General features: G+C 39.3%; 1 protein-coding gene across 1 annotated transcript in view; it reads left to right on the top strand.

Annotated features, from left to right (window-relative positions):
• The first annotated feature begins 6,389 nt into the window (after positions 1 to 6,389).
• OCRL (OCRL inositol polyphosphate-5-phosphatase) overlaps positions 6,390 to 22,089 on the top strand; it is a 58,067-nt gene continuing 42,367 nt past the window's right edge. The window contains 4 exon segments of the mRNA XM_017854026.1: positions 6,390 to 6,880; positions 7,143 to 7,218; positions 11,306 to 11,385; positions 17,877 to 17,915. Of these exon segments, the coding sequence (XP_017709515.1) occupies positions 6,517 to 6,880; positions 7,143 to 7,218; positions 11,306 to 11,385; positions 17,877 to 17,915 (559 nt within the window). The 5' untranslated portion in view covers positions 6,390 to 6,516.

Here is a 22,089-nt window from a genome sequence, read left to right as displayed (position 1 = left end):
AGTGGTGGGGAGGAGGAACCCACTTCTCAGGTTCTTGGTATATTCTGCACTGGGCTTCCCTAAGATGTGCAGTTATCCTGTCTTCCAACCCTGCTGCCATCCATTAGGGTGGCCAACTGCCCATCAGGCCTCTAATGACATGGTCTTTACTTCTCCCAAACATGGCTTCTTCTCATCATGACCACAAGATTCCAGCTTCCAAATTCTCTTCTGGGCTGGGCGTGATGGCTCATACCTTTAATCCCAGCACTTTAGGAGGCCAAGAGAGGGTGAATCACTTGAGCCCAGAAGTTCAAGACCAACCTGGGTAACATGGGAAGACACTGTCTCTTAATTTTATTTGTAATTACCTAGATGTGGCAGTGCACATCTGTAGTCCCAGAGGATCACTTGAGCTCAGGAGTTCAAGGCTGCAGTGAGCTATGATTATGCCACTGCATTCCAGCCTGGGCAACAAAGTGAGACTCTGTCTCTAAATAAACAAAAGCATTCTCTTACTTTCCTGCTCTACTCCTTCTCAGTTCTGAGGCTCTTGTCTACTGAGGGTGGAGGTATGGGTTGAGGAATGTAACACATCTTTCTCAACAGAGCCTCTTTCCAAATCTTCCTGTCTTACACCCTGGACTGAGACTTAAAATGATAACCTAAAAACCAAGAATATATTTTCCCCTTCTTTTGTGACACCTGCATTAGGGATAAGACCAGCCTCATCCCTATCTGCATCCAGAAGGGTCACATGATTGAGAGTAGCAGGGAGCTCAGGCAGCCTTCATAGATCATCCCACTATATCCATCACAGTATGGTTAAATGTTACTAGGCCTTGCAGCATTTACAAATAGACAAAAACCCTTTTCAAGACCTGAAATTGGAATTATTGAATTTCGTGCTTTAAAAAATATCAACCTGCTTACTTTAATAATTTTTGCATTTTGTTTCTAAATGATGATATTAGAGATCTCATCATTTGACTTTGCAGATGTGGATAATTTTTTATTCCCAATAAGTGAGAAAACAAATTGAATTTAGCCATAACTCAATTTTCTTTTTAAGGATTTCTGAAGTGCTTGAGAAATTTTTATGAGCTATATAAGAATTTTGATCAGATAAATGCAGCTTCTGGGTCTGATGAATGTTATCTTGGGAATTTTTAGAATTGTAATATTTTATGCTCTGTATTTCAATCATCAGCATCTCTTCGATTCTTTATGGATATATATTAAACAGCTTATGGATCATTTTTTATAATTTAACATTCTATAAAGGTCAAGACCAAGATGGCAAGCCAGCAGTGTTCAGCTAAATGATCGACTGAGTATTTGAGTCACAGACACATCCATTTGATCGCCACTAACTGCTGCACATGTTCAAATCTGAAGGGAAATCATGGGCAGAGCATAAAGTTTATAAAGAGTTTCCTTGGGAGATAACTCTGGAATGATGCATTCAGGACAGATCCTTGGAGCTTTAATGCCAGGCTGATGCCATATTCTTTCAGTTCAGCATCTCCAATTTCTGAGAAGAAGAGGCAAGCAGGCCTGGGCAATGCTGACCTGCCTATGGGATTCACTAAGCAGAAAGGAGAGCCTAGCCTTGGTGAATGTGATAGGGGTAGAGAATGAAGGGAATTAAGAGACTAGCCTGTGTAGGAATAAAGTAGCAAAGGGAAAGAAGGGCCTGGAGGGCATTGTGTGCCGAAGGAGGTCAGTTTTTCCTGCTTGCCATGCCTGTCGCCATTTCACCAAGAGTGTAGGTGTGGCCCCTACACTCTTGGTGAAAGAGTGGTGAAGAGGGGGCTGTGGCCCCAAGTAATGAGCCTTTCTCACCCCAAACTCTATAAGGAATGAAAATAGACATAAATAACATAGAAATGTGTAAGTAGACATATAGAAATGCAAATCAAAAATATGTAAATAAAAATTAACTCTTTGTGTTGCTCTGTATGGAAAGCCATACCCATGCTGGATTTGTGTATATGAAAAGGGAGGCTTTTCAACTAGTGGTGATTTAAAAATCAATGAATCATTTATGCTTCCACTAGGCCTGCCTTCCAGCCTCTGGCTGCTGACTCACCTATGCAAAATCTTCCTTCCCAGCCTCATCTATGTTAGGCAGGCCTGTTTTTGCCTTCGCAGGCCCTAAACACTGTCACTTGTGGAGACTTCAGCCAACATCATAATAAACATATTAAAATGCATCTGCATCCTGCATTAAACATTTATATTTTTGCTATAAATTTTGAAAATGCTTTGGTAATTTTGCTTTTGAAATTATTTGTCTGTGCATAACTAATTTAATTTACATGGCTGTGATTTCTCCATAAGAATTATATGTACTTGGGAATTCTTGGGAAGTGAGAAATTCAACCTAAAAATCGTCTTCAAATATAATGGGTTTTTTAATGCATACTAAATTTAACTGTTAATGAACTTGATATACTGTTCTATTGTGTATGCCATTTAATTAAATTATTATTTTTTGTCATTTTAGTATTTTGTAGCCTTTACTTAAAAACAAATTTTTTTAGAGACGGAGTCTCCTGTCGCCCAGACTGGAGTGCTGTGGGACAATCATAGCTCACTGCAACCTTGAACTCCTGCGCTCAAGTGATCCTCCTGCCTCGGCCTCTCGAGTAACTGGGACTATAGGCACATACCACCATGCCCAGCTAATTTTATTTTATTTTATTTTTGTAGAGATGGGGGTCGCGTTAGATTGCCCAGGCTAATCTCAAACTTCAAATGATCCTTCTGCCTCAGCCTGCCAAAGTGCTGGGATTATAGGTGTGAGCCACTGTGCTCGGCTCTAGTCTTTTTTAAAGATCCTGTTTTTTTTTTTAATTTTATTTCTGAAAAGCCTGTAAGTTGTAGACACTTAGTGACAGTTGCCTAATGGATAAAAGGCAGGCACTGAGCACCCATTGAATATGTGTGTGTGTGTGTGTGTACACGCATGCACGTGCAGGTGGTGGTGGTGGTGATAGTGGTGGTAAAGGTGGTGAGATTCATGTTTTCTTGAAGCCAGAGTTTCATTTATTTGAATTTTATTGAATTTTTTTTAACTCTTTGCATTGGAAGCCACTTATATGCAACCATCATTTACCCTGTGAGAGACCTCAGTTTTTAGTATCCTTACCTCAGTATATTTTAATTTCCATACAACCTGTTATTCCTCACTTAACAAATATTTATTGAGTACCCACTATGTGCAAGGCACTGTTTAGGTGCTGAGGATACTGTAAACTTGGAAGAAGAAGTATCTCACCTTTTCCCTAAAGGCCGATTCTGCCATCTCCATCTTGGATCTTTGTCCCTCTCAATTACTGAGGGATTTTGCTTGCAACCTTACCACCTCTCTCTTCTAGCATCTTAAAAGGCCCCCTCTTTGTTGGCTCCTTCCTCTTTGCTTTAAAGTGGCTTCAGGCTTTGTCAACAACCTCTGTTTGACCCTTCTAACTAATTTAATTAAAATTGTACTTCGTTCCTTTTTATTTCCAAACCTCTTTAATCTGTGGTCTCTTGTCTCCGTTTTCTCACAATACAGCTCCTCCTCAATTCCCCATAATCTTGTTTCTATCCTCACCACTTATTGAAACCAAACAAGTATTGGTCTCCAGTGAACTCCTTGACACATCCAAACAAAGTCTCTTTGGCCCTCATTTTCTTGTCCTATTTTCAGCATTTGATACTGCTAACCCTCCCCTGCATATTCCTTCTTTATCTTTCATTTTCATTGACTGCAAATGATTTTCAGTGCAGGAAAGTACATGGAATAACAGAACCAATATATGTACCCACCACCCAGTTCTATCAAATCTTGCAGCATCACTTTTCAGATTCTGTTTTGAGAAATAAATATTACAGATATATTTGATATTCTCTGTATGCCCCTCCCCAGTGTCAATCCTCTCCCTCCTTTAAATTTGGTGATCATGCCCTTTCATGTTTTATATACTATTACAGTACTACTCATTTATGTAGCCATAAACAATAGATGATATTTTCAGACTTTATATACACAGTATACTGTACATGTTTTGCAATTCGCTTTTTGCTCAACGTTATATTTTTGAAATTTAGCTGTTACAACTTGTAGCTCAAATTCATTCATCGAGAACACCATTATTTATTCATTCACCTGCTGACATTTACTTGGCTTCCATTTTTGGGATTACATATAATACTGCAATGAATATTCTTTTATATGTCTCTTTGTGCATATAAAAGGTAGAGTTTTGCCAGTGTCTATATCTAGAAATAGGATTTCTAGATTCAGGGGTATTGCCTTTATTAGACATCGTCAAATTGTTCTTCCTAGCAGTTCTACCAACTTAAACTCCTTCTAGCCTTAAATCGGAGTTCTACTGCTAGAACCTCAACAACACTTGGGGTTGTCTGACTTTTTAAATTTTCACAAAACCGATGGTTGTGAAATGGTATCTTGTGGTTTTACTTTTCAATTTCCCTGAATAGTAATAAAGTTAGGCATCTTTCATGTCTTTATTGGCCATCTGGGTTTCCTTGACTATGAATTACTTACTCAGATATTTTGTCAATTTTCTATTAGGTTTCTTTATTTCTTTTTTATAGGAGTTCTTATATATCCTGGATACTAAGTCATTCATTCATGTAATCAATATTTCTCTAGCACCTACTTTGCTCCAAGAATGGTTCTAGGCACTGAGAATGCAGCTATGATCAAAACAGACAAAAATCCTTGCACTCATGGAACTCAACATTCTAGTGGGTGAAGGTAAATGACCAATAATATTGATAAATAAAACAGAAGTGGTGGATAGTGATACATAAGCAGGGAAGAGGGATAGGAAACCTGTATGTGTGGTGATGGAGAAGGGGATTGTTAAATTACAGTTTTCAATAAAGTGGTCTAGGAAGGCTTCAGCGAGAAAGTGACATTTGAGCAAAGACCTGAAGGAGGTGAGAGTGCAGGCAGAGTGAACAGCAAGTGCAAAGGCCCTGAGGCAAGAGTGTGCCTGACAAGTCCTAGGAACAACAAGGAGTCAGTGTGACTAAGCAAAGCTAGTTAGAGAGAGTGGAGGGAAATGGAGGGCGATGTCAGAAAGGTGATGACAGCTGGCCTTTTTTCTTTTCTTTTTTTTTTTTTTTTGAGACAAGCTCTTGCTCTGTCACCCAGACTCCCAGGCTGGAGTGCAGTGGCGCCATCCATGGCTCACTGCAGCTGTGACCTCGCTGGCTCAAGGGGATGCTCCCACCTCAGCCTCCTGAGTAGCTGGGACTCCAAGCACTTGCCACCACATCCAGCTAATTTTTATATTTTTTGTAGAGACAGGGTTTTGCCACATTGCCCAGGCTGGTCTTAAACTCCTGGGCTAAAGTGATCCTACCGCCTCGGCCTCCCAAAGTGCTAGGATTACAGGCACGAGCCACTGTGCAGGCCAGTTTGTCTTTTAACTTGTTTATATTGTCTTGAAGTACACACATTTTGGAATTTTATTTAGCTAAATGTCTTATTCTCATTCCATATTCCAAGCTCATAAAGATACTCAGTTTTTTTCTGAAAGTTATAAAGTTTTGCTTTTCACATTTAGATCTTTAATCCACTTGGAACTGATTTTTCTTCCATGGTTAGAGGTAGGGGTCTAATTTTATAGTTTTCCATATGGATAAGCAGTAGTCCTAGTACCACTTAGTGGATAATCCATTATTTCCCCACTGATTTGAAATGTCCCACACGCTGCATATCAACCTTCCATATATGTGTGGTCTGTTTGGGGGCTTTATATTGTGTTTCATTGATTGTCTATCTCCATAGTATACTTTTAATTACTACAGATTTACAGCCAGTCTTGATACCTAGTGTATTATAGATTCTGGAACAAATGAATAACACAATCAAAAAATTACTTTGGGAAAAATATTGTTATGGCTGTCAACAGAGTAAACAGGTCAAAGGACAGAGTAAACCCAACAGGATTTATTTAAAGTAAAATGCAATAACCCAGATAGGCTATCACAAGGGCTTACAATAAAGTTATGGCAGTGCGAATGGAGAGAAAATAAGGAATCTAAAAGTAATTCCATGTAAAATATTAACAGGGTTTGTTGACTGATTGGATATAGAGATTAGGAGGGGGAGGACAATATATGACTTTCAAGTGAAATGATAATGAGTTAGTTTTGTGACGTAGTGATGTGTTAACAATGGACACTATTAGGTAACAGGTCTGGGCCAGGGATATATATTTGGACACTGTCTAGTTAGAGGTGACCTGGAGGGGACGCAGAGGAGGAGCAAAGGTCTGGGCTTTGGGGAATTCTCCGATATAGGGCATAGAAGAAAGAAGAGGAAGGGAAATGGTAGGATAACCAACACGGAGCATTATAACCTTAAGAAATATATATATATATTGTATGTTATATATATTGTTTCATATATGGATGATGTGGGTCGCATTGACACAACAGGTTTGAGATCCCCCATAGGTGTGACTGTGTTTTGTTTCTGTGGCCATCTTCAAAGTCCGCAGAACAATTTTGATGTCACAGGTGGCATTTAAACCCCATTCCTTGCTGGACATGGTAGAGACGCCCCCAGTCCGTCGGGTCTCTCGCTGCAGTTCCGCAGGTTGGCCGCAGGGAGCGGAATCTGCGGCGGCCTGGAAAACTGGCGGGGGCGCGAGGCGCCGCTCTCTCTCGGGTCAGATTCTCAGCTCCCAGCACCCCGCTCCCGGCGCCCGGCGCCCGGCGCGGAGCGGTTCCTCAAACGACACGCAGCCGAGGTGGGTGGGTGTGGGGACTCGGGAGCCACTGTCGTCGGATCCGCCCGCAGTCCGCTGTCCCGCCGAGTCCGGAGGCCGCCTGGATGGAGCCGCCGCTCCCGGTCGGAGCCCAGCCCCTTGCCGTATCCGCCGGAGAGAAGGGGGAGGGGAGACCGCGCAGGGCCGCGGGTGGGGTCGGGGCCCTGCGCGAACACGGCGGGGCCGGGCAACCGGGTGGCCCCAGAGGCCGAGCAGAGTGGGGGAGGGGGCCGGCGCGGGAGGCGAAGCCGGCGGGCGGGGGAGGGCGGCCGGGGGGGTGGGTGTGGAAGACCCCCTTCGCCCGCAGTGCACCACTCCTCCCCACCGCGCTTCCAAAGGAGACCCTTGACTAGCGCCCGCATACTGTCGAGGGTATGGAGATGAAGGGTCCTCTCCGGGAGCCCTGCGCCCTGACCCTAGCCCAGAGGAACGGGCAATATGAGTAAGTAACCACCTGATTCCCACAGAGGAGGTGAGCCTGCCATTACCTCCCAACCCCAAACCGCTACGGGTCACCCACTGTCCTCCTCCTAAGGCCACGCGGGCAACAGGTTCAGGTCCAGGTGTGAAGTGCCAGTGCTCTCTAACCTCGGGGCTTTGTCCCCAACTTCCACGCCTCGATCTTGCTTGGCAGTGTGGCTCAGTGGAATGACTGAATGGGCGGGGAAGCAGGAAGCCTGGGTTCTTAGTTCCTGCCCCTGCAACTGACATGTGTTGTGTAACGTTGGGCAAGTCAATAAAGCTTTCTGGGCCAAAGTTAACTCTTCAGTTTAATAAAACCATTAACTGCCTTACCTTATAGCCTTTGGAGTTATAAGTGGGGGAAAAATAAATGCGAGCGTGGTTTACAAAACGTAAAAATGCTATGGAAATGCCTCATTGTTCACGTTACAGACGTGTCTTAACCCTATTCAGCTGGTTTCTCCAGTCTCCCCACCCCCTTATCCCACTTGTTTGAAGGCATATTCATTAATTCAGTAATGGTTTAGTGTAGGCCAGAAACTGCCTCACTTACTGATTTGACTGTTAGAAAGAAAATGTAATGAAATGTGTAGAGATAGAAATAACAGTATTTTATCAGTGTGTCACCTTCCTCTCTGCCTTAGACATAGGAACTCAGTAAATACTGTTGAATGATTGATCAAAAGATTATTTTGATAAGCTATCACTATAGCTGCTAACCTCTATTGTCACTAATGCCTCATCTCAAAAGTATCCATGGTGACCTTTACATATCATAGGTCCCTATCCCTGTGTGCCAAAGACACCTCCCTTGGATATTCACTGGCTTCTTGACATAATATTCCTTCCCAGTTTAAAAATTGTTCACTTAAATCTTGCCATCTCCCAACGTTGGGTTCTGCCTCAAACCAATTTCCTCAGTCCCCGCTTTTAGATCCTCTGTGTCTATGCTGTCTGATTTACATGGAAGAAATCCCCACTGGCCCAACCTGCTCTTTTCTGAGACTATTGATGCCACTGTAACTGGATGTCAGCTAGTTCTATGAAGTAGCTCCTTCCTAGGTCCTGCTTAGTCAGCTCTATTGGGAAGTTCATCAAACCCAGATTTCATCCAACCCTGGAAGACTAGTTTAATGAAACTAAATTCAGAATTTAATAAAACTAAATTCAGCAGAAAAGTGGAACACCACTAACATTTCCAAAGGCTAGAGTGGGTTAGAGAGAGGTGACCCTTGAGCAAACCAGTAAAACTTCTGTGCCTTGGTTTCCTCTAATGTAAAAACAAAAATCTGAAGATTGAATAGAATAGCTACATTACTGAGATGACCACAGCCCAGAATGTGGTCCCTCGGATTTAGTAGATTTGGAACTCTGTTGAGCTAATAAGGAAGTCTTGTGTTCCAATTCTGTGTAAGCTATGGGGGTATAGTTGGGGGTATATGTGGGGTATGGGGTTGCTATATAACTAACACTAATATATAAGTAACACTATAAAACTAACAACTATATAACTAACAACTAATATAGTTGTTACTATATTAACAGTTTATTTATAAACTATATAGTTTTAAATATATATAAACTATAGTTTATATATAAACTAACAACTGATACAGTTGTTGCTATATAACTAACACTCAATGACTGCTTATGTGCCAGGTACTGTTCTAAGCACTTTTCATTAATTAGTTCATTTAATCCACGTGTGAGGGTTACGATAAAATAGTAATATCATCATCCCCCTTTTATAGATACAGAAATTGAAGCACAGACAGGTTAAGTCACTTGTTTGCGATTAGGAAGTAGAATACCTGAGATCTGATCCTATGTAACATGTCTCAGAATGACACTGAGAAGTTTCTCTTGAAAGCATTTACTGGAGACACCTAATACCAACCATAATACCATCTGTAATCCTCATGTTCTTGTCTCTGGTGCCTTCTCTGACTCGAACGTCCAGAACTTTTACTTTTGGCCTGTTTGTCCTAGAACTTGAAGCCTGTCTTAAATCTTTAGGTCTGTGGTTCCTACTGTCAACCATAGGAAATTTACTTGACCAAAATTGCAATTAAAATCAGGTTTTTTTGGAAACAGGGACTCAAACACTAAGATTCATCTTTTCAAGGATAATAGATTATGAAAAAACCTGTTTGACCTTTAACCTTCCTTGAACAAATCAAAGTGTTTCCTAGGGATAAGGCAGAGTTGGCATTCAGGATTTGTCACTCTTTTCTGTTTGACAACTACCAAATTCTGAATTCCATTGTTTTGCTGTATACTAATTATTTCTAATCTTTATATTCTGAAATGAATAATTATACTCAGGTAGAATTTTATGCTTATTCTTAGCCCTACTCTTTCATCGTAATTTAGTGGGTAACACGTAGTAAATACTCAATAAATGTTTGTGGAATTCACTTAAATTCTCAGTTTATTTCTGTTTTGTAGTAGTTTTAACAGTACTGTTCACATGAAGCTTTACTGCTAGATGTTCAACACCGTTTCTTGTTTATGTATTTTGAGATTTTAGTGGTTTGTGTTTATCTTCCTCAAAGTAAGCTCTTCCTCCTTAACCTTTGATTTCTCAGCCTTTTATCTGGTTTCTGGTTTCCATCTGGGTTTATAGGACTCTCCACTCAACTTATGAACTTTCCAGATTGAAAGGGGCCTGCCCCATATTCCTGTAGTCACCTTAGAATATAAACCCCTGCAAATTAGGCAAGAAGGATCAGAGCAGAAAAGAAGCATTAATACTTTTATTTCCGTTAGTTCTATCTAAGTAATTACTTATCCTATCCCAGGTTATCCTCTTCAAAGTTAACACATTTGAAAATACAAAAGCAAAAGCAACAAGCACCCCAAAAGGCAACAAAATAGAAATCAAACCCTTCAAAACGATGACATTTTAATGTCAGAAGTTAAACAGTTTCATTTTAAAATTCACCTCTGCTTATAGCTTAATTAAGCTAGTTGATTTATTCAACCAGTATTTGTTGAGCATCTGTTAGGTTGCAAACAAAACTGATTATGATCTAGTCTTTGCTTTCAAGGGGCTCAAATCAGTGAGGGGAAATAAATATAACCATAATGGAGTGTATAAGTGTTCTATTAGAGGGGCAAACAAAGGCAATAAGGCTGCTGGTTCTGCTTGGGGTATTGAGGAAAGCTTCACAGAGGAGGTGATATTTGAGATGAAACTCAGGAAGAAACAGAGTGTTCCTGACAAAACAAAACTAAAACAATACTTGGAAGAGTGCTTGACTTTGGGAATGCTAGTTGACGTTCAGAATGGCTGTTTACCAGTAGGTTGTACCTTGATTCTGGGCCATTAAGGATAAATAATAAATGAAAATTAATATTTCAGGAGTACATATGGATTTAGAAGTATGGATTTCATACTGGGGAGCCAGGTTTACTCATGTTCATAGAAATACCAGCATAAACTTAGAAACCAGAGAAAAAACACAAGGGATTTGAAGGCAATCCGGTTGTGGTATCTGCCACCTTGTTGGTCACTGATATTTTGACCGATCCAGCTGGCTCGGCACTCCCTCTTACTCCTCCATGAACCTGAATGCTTGTTTGAAGAGACAGATCCATTCTTTGGTAAAAGCCATGGTAATGTAATTGGAAACTTAATTTATGAATTTTCTAATTCATTGATTCCACACACACGAGCAACTGCTGTGTGCCAGGCTCTGTGCTAGGTACTAGAAATTCCATGGTGTAAAGATAGCTGTGGTCCCTGGACTTCACATCTGGCTGTCAGTTCTTCACTCTGGTATGCATACTCTGAAGCTATATACTCTGTAATTCATGCTCTTAAGCTTGTATGCTGCTTTTAGGATATATGGCCTAGAGAACAGTGTGGGTAATCAGATGTTCATCACCACTAACATCCTTTTAGGCCTAGAGCAATATCTAGCTGTCATGATGCTCAGATCGAGGGAACTAGATGCAGCAAGTCTAATAAATACAGACTAGATTTGTATAACAGGACAGTGAAGTATTTTGTTGCTAAATGGGTTTTCAGTGGCTATTCTTTGATGCGTTCTTCTGTTTCCTAGGTTAATAATCCAGTTGCATGAGAAGGAACAGCATGTTCAAGATATCATTCCTATAAATAGCCACTTCAGATGTGTTCAAGGTACTAGCTTTAATTGCTTAGCTAGTTTTATAGTGTTTTTTCTTGGTCATTACTGCATTATGTAATACCATGCATATTTAAATTTGTCACTGCATGTAAAATGAAATGTATTACTCTTTGCATAAAAGATAACATTGAGGAGATGATACTTTAAGAATGCTGAAGGGTTATATTGCAATGTATTTGTATATATGCGTGTGTCTCTTGGCTCACCTGTTTCCTTGGCTTGGGTTAGAGATGTACGTAGATTGTTACCTGTGTAGGTAGTTTTTTATGCTGACTGACCTATATGTGGATTTAAATAACATTCTTGGGCTTAACGGACACAGTGCTCATTATAAGGTACCAAGGTCACTTGGATTCACACACATTCAGCACTTTCTCCACATGCTATTTGAAATTAAGACATTTGGCAACATACCTTGCCAGATTGTAATATCTTGTGCTGATTCTCAATTGTGCTGATTCTCAAACCTTGACATTGGTGAATCATAAGAAAATTGACTCTGGGGAGGAAATATTTGGCCTCCTGCCCTTAAATTTGGGGACGGAGCACAGAAAATCTGTTGTTTCATCTGCTACGATGAAACTTAAAAATTGGGAGGTTTGTGTAGGAGGTGTTGCTTCTGTCATCTCACATTGCTCTAGAAAGGAAATTGATACTAGAGAACAAATGCATTCTGTTTTCACTAGGACCAGTGGCTTTATCAGTCAGAAGCATTCTGTATCAATTGTAGCTTCTTGGAAAACTTGTTTTTTCAAGATAAGGTCATTTCCCAGGCTCAAGCGATCCTNCCAGGTACTGTTCTAAGCACTTTTCATTAATTAGTTCATTTAATCCACGTGTGAGGGTTACGATAAAATAGTAATATCATCATCCCCCTTTTATAGATACAGAAATTGAAGCACAGACAGGTTAAGTCACTTGTTTGCGATTAGGAAGTAGAATACCTGAGATCTGATCCTATGTAACATGTCTCAGAATGACACTGAGAAGTTTCTCTTGAAAGCATTTACTGGAGACACCTAATACCAACCATAATACCATCTGTAATCCTCATGTTCTTGTCTCTGGTGCCTTCTCTGACTCGAACGTCCAGAACTTTTTACTTTTGGCCTGTTTGTCCTAGAACTTGAAGCCTGTCTTAAATCTTTAGGTCTGTGGTTCCTACTGTCAACCATAGGAAATTTACTTGACCAAAATTGCAATTAAAAATCAGGTTTTTTTGGAAACAGGGACTCAAACACTAAGATTCATCTTTTTCAAGGATAATAGATTATGAAAAAACCTGTTTGACCTTTAACCTTCCTTGAACAAATCAAAGTGTTTCCTAGGGATAAGGCAGAGTTGGCATTCAGGATTTGTCACTCTTTTCTGTTTGACAACTACCAAATTCTGAATTCCATTGTTTTGCTGTATACTAATTATTTCTAATCTTTATATTCTGAAATGAATAATTATACTCAGGTAGAATTTTTATGCTTATTCTTAGCCCTACTCTTTCATCGTAATTTAGTGGGTAACACGTAGTAAATACTCAATAAATGTTTGTGGAATTCACTTAAATTCTCAGTTTATTTCTGTTTTGTAGTAGTTTTTAACAGTACTGTTCACATGAAGCTTTACTGCTAGATGTTCAACACCGTTTCTTGTTTATGTATTTTGAGATTTTAGTGGTTTGTGTTTATCTTCCTCAAAGTAAGCTCTTCCTCCTTAACCTTTGATTTCTCAGCCTTTTATCTGGTTTCTGGTTTCCATCTGGGTTTATAGGACTCTCCACTCAACTTATGAACTTTCCAGATTGAAAGGGGCCTGCCCCATATTCCTGTAGTCACCTTAGAATATAAACCCCTGCAAATTAGGCAAGAAGGATCAGAGCAGAAAAGAAGCATTAATACTTTTATTTCCGTTAGTTCTATCTAAGTAATTACTTATCCTATCCCAGGTTATCCTCTTCAAAGTTAACACATTTGAAAATACAAAAAGCAAAAGCAACAAGCACCCCAAAAGGCAACAAAATAGAAATCAAACCCTTCAAAACGATGACATTTTAATGTCAGAAGTTAAACAGTTTCATTTTAAAATTCACCTCTGCTTATAGCTTAATTAAGCTAGTTGATTTATTCAACCAGTATTTGTTGAGCATCTGTTAGGTTGCAAACAAAACTGATTATGATCTAGTCTTTGCTTTCAAGGGGCTCAAATCAGTGAGGGGAAATAAATATAACCATAATGGAGTGTATAAGTGTTCTATTAGAGGGGCAAACAAAGGCAATAAGGCTGCTGGTTCTGCTTGGGGGTATTGAGGAAAGCTTCACAGAGGAGGTGATATTTGAGATGAAACTCAGGAAGAAACAGAGTGTTCCTGACAAAAACAAAACTAAAAACAATACTTGGAAGAGTGCTTGACTTTGGGAATGCTAGTTGACGTTCAGAATGGCTGTTTACCAGTAGGTTGTACCTTGATTCTGGGCCATTAAGGATAAATAATAAATGAAAAATTAATATTTCAGGAGTACATATGGATTTAGAAGTATGGATTTCATACTGGGGAGCCAGGTTTACTCATGTTCATAGAAATACCAGCATAAACTTAGAAACCAGAGAAAAAACACAAGGGATTTGAAGGCAATCCGGTTGTGGTATCTGCCACCTTGTTGGTCACTGATATTTTGACCGATCCAGCTGGCTCGGCACTCCCTCTTACTCCTCCATGAACCTGAATGCTTGTTTGAAGAGACAGATCCATTCTTTGGTAAAAAGCCATGGTAATGTAATTGGAAACTTAATTTATGAATTTTCTAATTCATTGATTCCACACACACGAGCAACTGCTGTGTGCCAGGCTCTGTGCTAGGTACTAGAAATTCCATGGTGTAAAGATAGCTGTGGTCCCTGGACTTCACATCTGGCTGTCAGTTCTTCACTCTGGTATGCATACTCTGAAGCTATATACTCTGTAATTCATGCTCTTAAGCTTGTATGCTGCTTTTAGGATATATGGCCTAGAGAACAGTGTGGGTAATCAGATGTTCATCACCACTAACATCCTTTTAGGCCTAGAGCAATATCTAGCTGTCATGATGCTCAGATCGAGGGAACTAGATGCAGCAAGTCTAATAAATACAGACTAGATTTGTATAACAGGACAGTGAAGTATTTTGTTGCTAAATGGGTTTTTCAGTGGCTATTCTTTGATGCGTTCTTCTGTTTCCTAGGTTAATAATCCAGTTGCATGAGAAGGAACAGCATGTTCAAGATATCATTCCTATAAATAGCCACTTCAGATGTGTTCAAGGTACTAGCTTTAATTGCTTAGCTAGTTTTATAGTGTTTTTTCTTGGTCATTACTGCATTATGTAATACCATGCATATTTAAATTTGTCACTGCATGTAAAATGAAATGTATTACTCTTTGCATAAAAAGATAACATTGAGGAGATGATACTTTAAGAATGCTGAAGGGTTATATTGCAATGTATTTGTATATATGCGTGTGTCTCTTGGCTCACCTGTTTCCTTGGCTTGGGTTAGAGATGTACGTAGATTGTTACCTGTGTAGGTAGTTTTTTATGCTGACTGACCTATATGTGGATTTAAATAACATTCTTGGGCTTAACGGACACAGTGCTCATTATAAGGTACCAAGGTCACTTGGATTCACACACATTCAGCACTTTCTCCACATGCTATTTGAAATTAAGACATTTGGCAACATACCTTGCCAGATTGTAATATCTTGTGCTGATTCTCAATTGTGCTGATTCTCAAACCTTGACATTGGTGAATCATAAGAAAATTGACTCTGGGGAGGAAATATTTGGCCTCCTGCCCTTAAATTTGGGGACGGAGCACAGAAAATCTGTTGTTTCATCTGCTACGATGAAACTTAAAAATTGGGAGGTTTGTGTAGGAGGTGTTGCTTCTGTCATCTCACATTGCTCTAGAAAGGAAATTGATACTAGAGAACAAATGCATTCTGTTTTCACTAGGACCAGTGGCTTTATCAGTCAGAAGCATTCTGTATCAATTGTAGCTTCTTGGAAAACTTGTTTTTTCAAGATAAGGTCATTTCCCAGGCTCAAGCGATCCTCCCACTTCAGCCTCCCAAGTAGCTGGGACTGCAGGTGCACCACCCCCCAGCTAATTTTTATTTTTTTGTAACTTTTGTAGAGACGGGGTTTCGCCATGTTGCCCAGGCTGGTCTCAAACTCCTGAGTTCGAGCAGTCTGCCTGTCTCAGCCTCCAAAAGTGCTGGGCAACTTACAGGCGTGAGCCAGCATGCCTGGCCTTTCTTGGAAAACTTAAATCTTAGCTTGCATGGATTATTTCTTAAACTACATTGAACTTTTTTTTAATCACTAAGTGACATGTACATAATGTAATACCTTTGGAAAGAACAGAAAAGTGTAAAGAAAATAGGTCACTTAAATTCCCATCCTTCAGAGATAAACACCTAGCATTTTCCCTTTTTCTATACATACATTGAAGCATGAGTGATACTTATCTTATACAATTTTTTATCTGTTCTACATGCTATCATATTATGAGCACTTTTCCATATCATTAATGGCTATATACCATTCCAGTTTATGAATGGTCCATAATGTAATAATTCCGCTATGTTGACATTTCGGTTATTTTTTCACTAGTATAAATAGTAATATGATGAACATCTCTGCACCTAAATATACCTGCACATCTCTTATTTCCTAAGGATTTATTCCTGTAAGTGAAAATACTAAGCTAGTGGATATGACTTTTAAGAATGCTTGTGTTAAGAATTAAAATAGCTTCAATGAATAGTGTCCATATTGTACAGAAGAATGGAGTGATGGCTATTTAGCCTGCCCTATGTGAGAGAGACATTCTAAACAAGGTAGCTGCGTGCCATAGTAAGTGGCTGTGGCCACCTCACTTTTCAAGATGTAGCCCTTCACAGAGGGGAAGAGCCAAAGAACATGACTTTAAATTAATATCCTATTAGCTTTGTACCTTTTTACTCTACGTCTAGGATCTCTTTTACCCTGTTTCTCTTAGTATTTTTAATAAGAAATCAATTGCTGATTGTTAGATTGTAGTGCTGCTGCTTAGAATCTGGGAAAATATGTGCACACATGTAATGTAGTTCCCCATGACTGAAGAAAGACTTATGTATGATTTTCATCTCCTTTCTATTTCCTGACCTGTGCATCTATTTCATAAACTGTGCCTATAATTCCAACGTTTTGGGAAGCTGAGGCAGGAGGATTGCTTGAGCCCAGGAGTTCAAGACCAACCTGGGCAACATTGTGAGACCCCATCTCTACAAAAATAAAATTAAGAAAACAACATTTGCCAAACGTGGTGGCAGATACCTGTAGTCCCAGCTACTTGGGAGGCTGAAGCAGGAGGATCGCTTGAGCCTAGCAGTTCGAGGCTGCAGTGAGCTGTGATTGTGCCACTGCATGCTAACCTGAGTGAGAGAGTGAGGCCGTCTCTAAAGAAAAAGAGAACCATCTGTAAACACTCAGGTTTTACAGAACTAAAAGTTAATGAAGAACAGTAGTAAACTTACAATAGCTATGTTTTGATGTCCTAATTCCCCTTGTTTAATCATCCTAATAATATCGAGACTACTTTCTGGTATTAAGTGAGTTAGTTTCTTGCCAGTTGCTTCTGTTGTACCTGAGTAATGGAGCCAAATAAATAATTCAGTCTTGGGAGGGAGGTGAAAAAGGTGAGACTACTCCATTTGACCAAGGTAGATCCAAGCTAATCCCACGGAGTCAGTACCCGGAATTCAGTTAGCCTGGAGGGTCTGGCAGGTGCAGTTGGTCAAATCCAGAGAAATCAGAGGGGAAGAGATAGCTTGGATCTAGACACTTGTTGTAAAGGAAGAAGTCCAGGAGAACCATTGAGAGATAAGAGAACTCTAAACTTGCAGACTGCTTTGCACCCTGTTGGGTATGGAGGGCTTTTGGCCCACAGGTAGTAATTGTAACCTGAAGGTATACTCTACCCACCTGTGTGGGGCAGGGGCAGACATGATGAGATCACTGGGAAATTTTCGTAGAATAGATCTGAGTTAAGAAAGTAATTCACCTGTGGGCTTTCAGGGTAACTTCCTTTGCCTTCTGGTATCTAAAGAAGTATCTAAAGGACCCGGAGTTAAATCAGTATATTACAGTTAAGGGGAATTAAACTTGCTTTTGCTTGAATTAACATGTTGTTATATTCTGTACTATTAATTTCTCGTTCCTTGATTTGCTTTGAGGAGTTCCATTTGGTTACTTCTTCGAGTTCATTTTTATTTTAGTGATTTGTCATGGTCTTTAGAACCTACGTGCCTATGTTAAATTCCCTAAATGAGAAAATAGCGTTCTAGACCCAGTTAGTAGTGACTGACGAGAAGCGTTATTTGTTAGGCATTGTATTCTTTTGCGTTGTAAATGAGTGCGTGAGTGGTTTTCTCTTCCCTGATCTACTCTTTTTTTTTTTCCCATCTCAGAAGCAGAAGAAACTCTTTTGATTGACATAGCTTCTAACAGTGAGTATCTTTCTGAATGTGCTTGATTTTTATTCAACAAATATTTACTTGAACACTCACTACATTTAAGACACCTTTTGGGGCACATTTTTTATTTTACCATCTTTTCCTGTAGTCTCCTGTAGCAGCCATACAAATTAGCATTGTTTCCCAAAAACATGTAGGCTAAGCCTAAGAAAAAGCAGGTGGCTGGTAAGAATCTTTATAAAAATTAAAAATAATGAAGTATTTCTACCTTTCTAATGCTGTACTTCATTGAGCTACCAGTATTGTTGCTGTCAGTTAAATCATTGCTATAGAATTGTTAATTGTAGGAAGGGCTAATGTTTAAAGCACATAAGGTTTATTGGTGGGTTTTTTTGGTCACTTTTAACTGCTATTACATTTTAAGTTTTTTCCCTACCCTCTTTTTAAATTAGGTCATAATATTTTCCTTTATTTGTTGTATTTTTTGGAAGGCTGAAGAGTCCCTTAAATTGCTTGTCCAGGCATTCCTTTAAAAAAAAAAAGTTTAGTCTTTTATTTAAGCCCCATCCCCTCAAGGCATCTCTTTATTAGAGGGAACATGATCTTCTTTTCAGTGTTTCCATTCTCTCATTTTTATCTGTTTGAAGCAAATCATCTTTGACTTTCTGTGCAAGCTGTTCTTTGTTTATCATCTAATTGTCCTATTTTATGGGGTGGAGAAAATGGGCACTCTATGCTACTGTGAGGTTGCTATGGAAAAGAGTATCTGACCACATGAATTGAAATCAAATGGGTTGCCTTATCTCTTGGTTGAGTCCTTGGATGAGTGGGAACTGGCACTGAGCTTGGGACTAGGGGTTTACATAACTTTGTTTAGACAGAGTCCCAGCCCTTGGCACTATTAATTTGTATTGAACGGTTTAAGTAGGCTTTTTTCTGGCTTGAGTTTTTTTTTTTTCCCTTTGGTTGTGGATTTTAGAAGTCTTTTTTTGTTTGTTTGTTTGTTTGTTTGTTTGAGACGGAGTCTTGCTCTGCCACCCAGGCTGGAGTACAGTGGCCGGATCTCAGCTCACTGCAAGCTCCGCCTCCCGGGTTTAAGCCATTCTCCTGCCTCAGCCTCCTACAGTCGCCCGCCTCGTCGCCCGGCTAGTTTTTTGTATTTTTAAGTAGAGACAGGGTTTCACCGTATTAGCCAGGACGGTCTCGATCTCCTGATCTCGTGATCCGCCTGTCTCGGCCTCCCAAAGTGCTGGGATTACAGGCTTGAGCCACCGCGCCTGGCCCCGGATTTTAGAAGTCTTAAAGGCTGTGCCTGAAAGGCCAGGTAAACCCCAGCTGCAAGTATCCAAGAGAGAAAATAACTTAATGTCTATTTCTTATTGTGCTTAGAAAGGAGAAGGCAAAAACAACACTTAAAAAAGCAAAATTAGAACAAAGGCAATTCTGTAACAACTGAAATTGCTGCTGAAATAAGAGATGGAAATGTCCTGTATTTGATATAGAGAGGTATTTGATTCAAAGCTGAAAAGTTAAACTGAGCTGTGTCTTTTCTCTTATAAGCACTTAATTTTCGGCATTAGTTTTGTTGTAGCTGCTTCTACATTAGCCATGTGTTGCTATGTCCAGAGTTCTAGTTACTGGCTCATAGGGGGAAAATAGGTAAGTGACCACTTAAATAAAATCCTTGGTTATTTCTACCCATTTAGTAATATTTGCACTGAAACCATATTTTATCTTGATCCTTGGGCTTCATACATAAACCTTTACGGTACACAGTGTGTTGCACGAAGGAGATCTTGGGTTTATTAGGCAGGCCTGATTTTAATGTAAATATGCATTTTCCCATTGTCTGGATATTGGTGTTAAATGCCTTGTAAATAATTTTTTTTCATTATAGAAGTAATACATCTTCATTATATACAATTTACAAATTCAGAAAAGCTTAAAGTATCAAATTAAGATTATTTTCCTGCAATCTAGAGATCACCACTGTGGTTAACATTTTTATGTATTTCCTTCCACTCTTTATATTTTTACATAATGGAATCCTCATACATAGTTTTTTATCGTGCATCTTCATTTAACATTATATTGTCACATTTTCCTATGTCATTTATAATTATTTTATAATATGCTTTTTAAAGACCAACATTTCACCATAGGTCTGTGCCAACTTTTATTAAATTAACTTCTTCATAAAATTAAGTCATTGTCAAGGAACATGATGTATCTATTTTTTTCAGGTCCTCCTTTATATCTTTCAGTAAAACTTTATAGTTTCTTCATATATATAGTTTTTAGGTTAAGTATTTTGTGGTGGATTTTATTTGCTGCTATTGCAAGTGGAGTTTTTTTCTATGCCCTTCTAATTGTTTATTACTAGTATACAGAATAGCTGTTGAGTTATGGATATTTATCTTTTATCCAGTTGCTTCATTGAAATTTATTTTTAATCTTTTTTGCTTTTCATTTTGTTTTTTCATTTTGGTAGCTAACCTTAATCATCTATAAATAATAATTTTGTCTCTTTTCTAGTAGCTACTATTGTTGTACACTATACCAGTGAGAATATTGGGACCAGTGGTAAACGATGATGTTTCTTGTTTGGCTCCTGATTTCAGTGAGAATGCCTCAAGTGGTATTTCACTGTTAACGACATTATTGCTTGTTGATTTAACAGGTTTTTTTTTTTCATTAAGAAACTGCATTTATTTCAAGTTTGTGTTTTTTAAAATTATGAATGTATACTGAATTTTAGCAAATGTCTTTTCAGTATTTATGGAGATGATTTTATTCTTTCTTATTTGACCAATTGGTACACTGTATTGTACTAATTTCCTAATATTAAACTGTCCCTTGTTTATTTATTATTCAACAAATATTTGTTGAGTGCCTTCTCTTTGTCAGGCACTTTTGTAAGTGCAGAATCAGTACAGAATGACAAAGGTAAAGTTGCTGCTCCTACTTTGGTTCTTGCTTCTGTGCAGTTTGGTACTAGTGTCACACAGATACCTATAATTCAATCATTCATTCTATAAAAATATGACTATCTTTTATGTGCCAGGAACTACGCTGGGCTCTAGGGATATAGCAGAAAGCTGTACAGTCATGATACTTTAAGGATTTTAATATAGGAAACAGACTTTAAACTGATAAGATACAGATAATTGTTGTTTGGGTTTTTTTTGTTTTGTTTTGTTTTTGTTTTTGTTTTTTCTGAGATGGAGTCTTACTCTGTCATCCAGGCTGGAGCGCAGTGGCGCCATCTCGGCTCACTGCAAGCTCCGCCTCCCAGGTTCACGCCATTCTCCTGCCTCAGCCTCCCAAGTAGCTGGGACTACAGACGCCCGCCACCAGGCCTGGCTAATTTTTTGTGTTTTTAGTGGAGACAGGGTTTCACCATGTTAGCCAGGATGGTCTCAATCTCCTGACCTTGTGATCTGCCCGTGTCAACCTCCTAAAGTGCTGGGATTACAGGTGTAAGCCACCGTGCCCGACCCAGATACTTGTAGTTTTAATAAATGCTCTTGAGGGAAGGTACTAAGAGTTTATGCGAGGAGTAAGTATATTAGGAGGATGGTCAAGGAAGACCACTTTGAAGAAGTGACAATTAAATTGAGACCAGAGGGGCTAAGTAAGAGACCGGTTAAGATGGGAGAGAGAAGAATTTACCAGGTAAAGGGAATCACAAGGCTCCAGGCTGGGAAGTAGCTTGACACTTTCTTTGAAGTGAAAGAAGACCAGGGTGCCTAAAACAGGTCTTGGGCACCAAGGTAAGAAAAACGGGCTAGGGGACAGATCTGGCAGGATCTTGTAAGCCTTGTATTAAATCTGAATTTTGAGATTTCAAAAATGAGAAGATATGAAGGATTTTATGCTGGGGTGTCATCATTTGCATGGAAGCAGAGAGACCAGTTAGGAGGCTGTTTCCATAGCATAAGCTAGAGAATGTGGTGGCGGTAGTAATGAAGATAAGCAGTCAGACTTGATAGATGTTTTTGGAGGTAAAATCCATAGGAATTGGTTTGAGTGTAGGGGGTGAGAGGAAGTGTCAAGGATGAATCTCGGGTTTCTGACATGACTGTGGATGATGGTACCATTTGCAGAAATAAGAACACTGCAGAAAGAATGAGTTTTCCTTAAGGGGGAAGGGTCATGAATTCAGTTTCAGTCATGTTTAGTTTGAGATTTTTTTTTTTTTTTTTTT

The sequence above is a fragment of the Rhinopithecus bieti genome, unplaced genomic scaffold, assembly GCF_001698545.2.
Source record: "Rhinopithecus bieti isolate Rb0 unplaced genomic scaffold, ASM169854v2 scaffold_35856, whole genome shotgun sequence".
Lineage (NCBI taxonomy): Eukaryota > Metazoa > Chordata > Mammalia > Primates > Cercopithecidae > Rhinopithecus > Rhinopithecus bieti.
The sequence above is the reverse complement of the archived record's forward strand: the minus strand, read 5'-3'. Positions and strand labels throughout refer to the sequence as shown.